The sequence below is a fragment of the Chrysemys picta genome, chromosome 20 (genome assembly GCF_011386835.1).
Source record: "Chrysemys picta bellii isolate R12L10 chromosome 20, ASM1138683v2, whole genome shotgun sequence".
NCBI lineage: Eukaryota > Metazoa > Chordata > Testudines > Emydidae > Chrysemys > Chrysemys picta.
In genome coordinates this window covers 3,662,407-3,669,751 of record NC_088810.1, presented here as the reverse complement: position 1 = coordinate 3,669,751, position 7,345 = coordinate 3,662,407, and the positions used below count along the sequence as shown (strand labels likewise).

General features: G+C 50.3%; 1 protein-coding gene across 1 annotated transcript; it reads right to left on the bottom strand.

The window, feature by feature from the left end:
* Positions 1 to 4,974: 4,974 nt before the first annotated feature.
* LOC101949576 (probable G-protein coupled receptor 33) lies at positions 4,975 to 6,526 on the bottom strand. Its single transcript, XM_005293932.5, has one exon. The coding sequence runs from the start codon at positions 6,524 to 6,526 to the stop codon at positions 5,477 to 5,479; it is 1,050 nt and encodes a 349-aa protein (XP_005293989.3). The 3' UTR covers positions 4,975 to 5,476.
* Between the last annotated feature and the right edge of the window lie 819 nt (positions 6,527 to 7,345).

Sequence of the window (7,345 nt, the reverse complement as noted above, 5' to 3'; positions counted from 1 at the left end):
TGGATGACAATAAGCTGGGGGGAGAGGTAGATATGCCAGAGAGAAGGGATAGGGTCCAAAGTGACCTAGATAAATTGGAGGATTGGGCCAAAAGAAATCTGATGAGGTTCAACAAGGACAAGTGCAGAGTCCTGCACTTCAGAGGGAAGAATCCCGTGCACTGCTACAGGCTGGGGACCAACTGGCTAAGCGGCAATTCTGTAGAAAAGGACCTGGGTATTACAGTGGACAAGAAGCTGGATATGAGTCAACAGTGTGCCCTTGTTGATATAAAGGGTAATGGCATATTGGGCTCCATTAGTAGAAGCATTGCCAGCAGATTGAGGGAAGTGATTATTCCCTTCTATTCGGCACTGGTGAGGCACATCTGGAGTATTGTATCCAATTTGGGACCCCCCACTACAGAAAGGATGTGGACAAACTGGAGAGAGTCCAGCAGAGGGCAACGAAAATGATTAGGGGCCTGGGGCACATGACTTCCGAGTAGAGGCTGAGGGAACTGGTCTTAGGTAGTCTGCATAAGAGAAGAGTGAGGGGGGATTTGATAGCAGCCTTCAACTACCTCTAGGGGGGTTCCAAAGAGGATGAAGCTAGACTGTTCTCAGTTGTGTCAGATGACAGAACAAAGAGCAATGGTCTCAAGTTGCAGTTGGGGAGGGCTATATTGGATATTAGGAAAAACTATTTCAGTAGGAGGGTAGTGAAGCACTGGAATGGGTTACCTAGGGAGGTGATGGAACCTTCATCCTTAGAGGTTTTTAAGGTCCAGTTTGACAAAGCCCTGGCTGTGATGATTTAGTTGGGGTTGGTCCTGCTTTGAACAGGGGTTTGGACTAGATGACCTCCTGAGGTCTCTTCCAACCCTAAACTTCTCTGATTCTATGATCATGTTTTCCAAGCCCCTGTATGTTTCAAAAGTCAATAGGATCCTATGCATTCTAGATATTTGGCTGGTTCTTGAACATCTTGGGTTCTAGGTCTGTCAACATTTTAAAACCCAAACAGGTCCTATATAGTCTAGTTTCTGACCTCCTATATGACATCCTAGACCACAGAGGACCAGTTTGGGTTTTAAAAAAACATTGTCAGACCTAGGATCAAAGAGGTTCAAGAACCACTACAATGTCTAGAACTCATAGGGTACTATTGGGTTTTTAAATACCTGTTTTTGTGCGTGTCTCCGTGTGTATGTATATGAGTATATATATATTATACATACATACATACTTGTGTGGCTGGGCTGATGCCCTGGGGTTGGATGAGATCATTCAGAGAGGAAAGGGCTGTCAGATTCAGGGGGCCACTTGCAACCGGGTGCTGCCGACGCTGAGCTCAAAACTGCCCAAGGTCTGGGACTCCCAGAGCAGATTTGCTAAGGGCGCTCCTCCATCTGCGCCTGTGGAGAAAACTTTTCATGTCAGAACCTATGAGTCAAAGTGCTCTGAAATCCACACGCCCACTCAGCGTCACTTGAATCTGGCTGTCTCTGAGCAAGACGGTGATGGAGTGAATAGGGCAGATTTCAGGGGTTGGGAACCCTCAGTTAAAGCCGTATGAAAAGGAGCCGTTCTTAATTTTTTCACACCGCTCTGAAAACCAGATGCAGACTCGCATCGACTTGTGTAACCTTTCTGCTAGGTGGAGCCAGCAGCAACAAAGGCCTGGTTCAGTATCTAGGGGTTCCTTTTCAACAATACAACACAAAACCCGGTTGAGCCCCCACCCAGTGACCTGGGACAATTACACACCACCCTCTGGGCGCCTCTCAGAAGTAATACTTACCCTCTTGCAAGCAGAGTCTGAGTGTAGCAAAAACTTTTAATAAAAGGAGAGAAGTAACTCAGCATTAATTTGGGAAAACACCACAACTAGGGTTCATAAACACAAACCATGAGTAAAAGACCCACCCCCAAGTAGGTTGCGCAGTGTCCTTTTCCCCTCAGCATCTTAAGTCCACCAACCCCCAATGTCCCTTTAACGTGCCCGTCCCTCCTCTGTACCCCACTCATAGTTGCTGTCCTTGGCCAGTGGAGCGCCAGACTTCAGAGGTTCATCTGCAGAGTTCACCTCCCACCCTGTGTGGAAGGTGGGAGGGGGGCAAGGAGGCACTTTACACACTGCACTGCTCTGGCACTCGCTTGTCACCCCAACAGCCAATTGCCGTGCCTCTGCAGGGGTCTGCCCTGGCCCTCTTCACCAGCTTCTCTGCTGGCCGCTTGCCACACCTCTCCACCAGCAGCCCTGCTGGCCTCACTTCTCTGCTAGCCACCCTGCTAGCCACTTGCCGCACCTCTCCACCAGCCACCTTGCTGGCCACTTATCACACCTGTCTGCCATCTGCCCACTCGCCAAGATGTCTTCAGGCCCCCCCCCCCGACACACACACTTATCAGAGCTCTCAGTGATTTCAGCTGTTAGTGGGGATCCTTACTGCTGGTGTACACTATCCAGTCTCTTGCAATACAGACACTGTCCCAAAATATTAGACCTAAGTATCAGTGAGTTCAGCTCTGCAGCATGTAAGATAACTCTCAATTAAGTCTAAATTAGCTCTTATATTACATCATAGAGAGACAAAACAACAAACAGTGTCTGTGGCCCTAGACCAGCACCCACATACAAGTACTTGTCCCCACCCTTTCTCCACTCATTGCTTTTTAGTTGAGGGTGTGCCAGGTACACCCTCTGTTGGGGGAATGCCAGATACAGTTCTGCTGCCCTTGCTTCACACAACAAGGATAATAACCCTTTATTACTCCTGCCCCCATAACAAGGAGACTGGGAATCCAAAACCAGCCACAAGTGATCATTTGGGCAAGCAATCCCATCATGCTGAGCACCTAGGTGGAGTGGGTGTGTCCATGCAAACGAGATCAGTTTCTGATGACTTTTTCCACTGCTCACCACTAGATGTCAGGAGAGAGCTCATACAGACTCTGCTTACAGCTCTGCTGGAGCAAAGGGTGGTTGTTTCATCGGGGACTTCATGAGATGCAGCCCCCTGACGATGAGCTCCTGTTCATATTCACAAATTGCACTGATGCCCCCATGCATGGGGAAACTGCCTTGAAAAACAGCACTCTGCAATGGAAGCAGGGGTGGGGTTTTTAATGCAAATTGGGGTCATTTGGTTCCCATGATACAGGCTCCCCCTCCACCCCGGCACGTGCTGATTGAACATTTTCAGGTAGTTATAATGTTCTCGGTGCAGAGCAAGGGGAAGTAGCAAAGAGGCAGAATTTAAGGAAACATCGAACCCGTACGGCCCCTGAGATCAGCTATGCAATAGGACCAAGGGCCAGGACAGCCGGACTGCAAACTCCTCAAACTTCTTTGCACTTGTGCTTAATAGCAATTCACCCCTCTGCAAGGTACGGCTTCCACCGGAAATTGAGGGTAACACCCACGCTGAGCTGACACAAGGGGGCCTAGAGACACAGCCACTGCTCTTTTGATCTAGAGATGGAGATGTTTGTGTTCTTGTCTTTATTATCACGTTTGACTTGGTCTCTTCAGCCACAACAGGGCTGAATTGGGACCACTGATGGCATGCAAGTCCTGTGCCAATAACAGATTCTTCGGGTCTCTGTTTATTCCAAAAACTCTGTTTATTCCACTTATTTGGAGATGACCCCAAATGATTTTTTTTGGCAAATGAAAAGTGTTTCAGTCCAAACAAAATGTTTTTTTGTTTGTTTGTTTTTTGGTGAGCTTAGGGGGGAGGGATAGCTCAGTGGTTTGAGCATTGGCCTGCTAAACCCAGGATTGTGAGTTCAATCCTTGAGGGGGCCACTTAGGGATCTAGGGCAAAATCAGTACTTGGTCCTACTAGTGAAGGCAGGGGGCTGGACTTGATGATCTTTCAAGGTCCCTCCCAGTTCTAGGCGATAGGATATCTCCATTAATTTTATTTTAATTTTTTTTTAATTTTACATATTTTAAATAAAATTGAAGTACACTTCAAGACAAAGCCATTTCAAAAAAGAAAATCAAAATGTTTCATTTGAAAATGTCAGATTTTTGGTGACTGAGAGAAACAATTTGGCAAACTTGATACTAATTCACTAAATGTTTTGGTGTTACTAAGTTTGCTCTAACTGCTAGAGACCACTGCGTTCCCACAACTGGGGATTGAACTGAGGAGTCCTTGCTCCTAGCCCCCCACTCTACCCTGCTAGACCCCAGGGGTCTCCCAGAGGCAGGAGAAGAACCTGAGAACTCGGAAGTGAAGTCAACAGAGCTACACTGATTGACACTGGCTGAGGATCTCGCCAGTTCACTCCATGCCCTACTGCCTTACAGGCTTCATATTCCAAAATAATTGGCGATTATTTGTTATGCTTCTATTTTTGGAGGGTTTCCCAGATGAACAGAGTGATGAGGCACGACTCATCACTGCGGTGCCTCCAGGGAATTAGCGCTGTGCCCTCCTCTGGTGATGACTTCCCTGCTGTGACCTCTGTTCCTGGACCCACGACACTCCCAGGACGATGGCATCCTCCTACAGTGACACTGCCCCCTGGCTGTGCTACACTCGATGTCCCCCCACCTTCCAGAGGGACCTGTAGTCTACTGTCCAGCCACTGCCTTCAGTGGCAAACTGCAGTCCACGGTCTAGTCACCTCCTTCAGTGGCTCCAGCACCCTCTTTGCCCTTGTGTCAGTGCCTCAGTCTGCAGATCCCTACAGCCTGCCAGGAGCTGCCTTTAGCTCCCTGGGTCTCTGCCTGCCGCACTGCTCTGCCCAGGGGGCTTGCTGCCTTCCTCCTCCCAGGCAGACAGTCCTCCTCCCTTCTCCAGGGAGTGACTCCCACTGCTCTGTTCTGTAGCCTTCCATGTACATGTGATTCCAGGTAGTTTGGACTCAAAGCGTAGAATGTTCTCAATTCCAGATATTCTGCCCTGAGGGGTCTTACTTGTAACAGGCTCTAGCTTCCATAGTTTTTTTTTTTAATAGAGTCTCTTGTAACCCAGGAGTTTCTAGAACTATTTCTGCAGAGTTTCCCAGATGAACAGAGTGACGGGGCACGACTCACCACTGCGGTGCCTCCTGCTGGCTGTCCAGGGAATTAGCACTGTGCCCTCTTCTGGTGATGACTTCCCTGCTGTCACCTCTGTTCCTGGACCCACATCACTCCCAGGACGATGGCATCCTCCTTCAGTGACACTGCCCCCTGGCTGTGCCACACTCTATGTGCCCCCCTTCCAGAGGGATCTACTGTCCGGCCACTCCCACAGTGGCAAACTGCAGTCCACAGTCTAGCCACTCCCTTCAGTGCCATTGGTGCCATTAAGTGTGAAATAATTGGGAGACCTAGAACACATGGGATTCTGGAGAGAGCAGGGAATCTAGAATCAAGGGACACTGCAGCATTTATAAACAGTGAGATACCTGGGACCCATCACGTTTTAGAACCATCAGGGATCTAGGAACAACTGGCATGGCAAGTTTTCAACTCTCCCTAAGTCTGGACAACTTCAGACCATCTCCAGTTTTGTGTTCTCAACTTCAGACCAATGTCTTCCACTATACTCGGGGACACTGCTGCCGAGATCATCAACAAAAGCTGCTTTGACCAGAGTGAGAAGAGACGTCTTGAAGACCTGCCAGAACTTCTCGCCCACAAAGAGGTAGAGAATGGGGGTGAAGCAGGCATTGAAGCAGGACGTGAAGGTGTAAATGACCAAAAGAGCACCCATCACTGACTCTGGCACCTCCTTCTTGTAGAAGTTCAAGCTCTGGTAGAGGTGGTAGGGCAGCCAGCTGAGAAAGAAGGAAACCATTGAAGCCACCATGACTTTGAAGGGCTTCCTAGTCCACGCAAGCTTCTTCTTCTTCATCTTCAGCCCCACCCTGCCATAGCATACCGCGATGGTGCAGAAGGGCAGCAGGAAGCCCAGTAGGAACCGGACCATGAAGATAGCCTGGTGGACCCGTCTCTCCAGGTACTGCATTTCGGTTCTGTTCCAGTCTGTGGAGAGGGCGTAATTGTTGATGCAGATGATTCTGCCCCCGTCCACCACCTGGGTCTCCCGGAAAGCCAGGTAGGGAGCGCTGAGAGCAAAGGAGGCCAGCCACACACCCACCGCCAGCTTCTGAGCTCGGGACACGGTGCGGTGATACCGGAACCAGATGGGATGGTGAGTGAGGATGTAGCGGTCTAGGCTGATGAGGGTGAGAAGGAAGACGGAGGTGAACATGCCCAAAGAGATGCAGGTGTTGAGGAACTTGCACAAGGCCATGCCGAAGACCCAGTGGAAACCCAGGAGGACGTAGACGGCAAAGAAGGGGATCAGCAGGGTGAAGAGAAGGTAGCAGGAGACTAGGTGAAGGAACCAAAGCGTGGTCACCGTCCTCCTCATCTTCAGTCCCAGCACCCACAGGTACAACCCGTTCCCCAACACACCCACCAGGAAGGTGATGAAGAGCAACACGGCTGTGGCCAGGTGAGCAGCGCTCACAAGTGCTGGGATCTGAGTGGAATTTGCCCCAGTGGTTGGTAGGAGAGTCGTGTTGCCTTGGTCCATGGTGACCTGGGGAGAGACAGAAGAGGGGTTAGAAGGGACGACAGACATGAGGAAAAGGGGGAGGGGAAGAGGAGGAAGGGAGTAATAAGAGGGGGTTAGGAAGGCACCATTGGAGAGGATATCTCTGGGTGCCCTCTGGTCCTCCAGAAATTCCAGGCTAGGTATTCTCAGCAACTGGGCCATAGCCAGTGTAAACTCACTGCTATAAGGTAGAACTATGGGCAGAGGGAAAAAGGATAGTAGATGAGGAGGAGTGGGGACAGAAACAGTTTAGTAGATCAAATACACAGCTATTCTGATAATACTATGTTGCTGGGATCTGGAGGACAGGCTGGCTTAGAGGGGTGGGGAAGTGGATATGGGGCCTTCCCCTCCAGGAGGCCCTGGTTCCAATCTGGCTCCAGGGCAGCGACTGGCTGGCTTAGGGAGGTGGGGATCCATTCTGTTGAGCTGGTGCCGGTGGAGCTCACTGCTACAAGGTGGAAAAAGCCACCCTTCCCCCACCCTGTCTCTTGTACTCATCTGGCTGTCACAGGAATTGCTGCTACACTCTGACTAATGAGAGTGTGCAGGGACCTTACTCTTATTGTAGCACAGGAAGCCTCAAGCTGCTGCTGCTCTGTCCCACAGCCGTGCTGCCAGTCCTGCAGCAGGGTCCTCTGGGCTATTGCCTCCGTCAGGAACTGCGCCCCTCACGGCCTTGTTAGCATGGAGTCCTCTGTGCTCTGCAGACTGGCCTAATGGTTAAAGAAGGGCAGGCCGGGAGCCAGGACTCCTGGTTTCTATTCCCAGCTCTGGGAGTGGGGTGGAGGTCAGAAC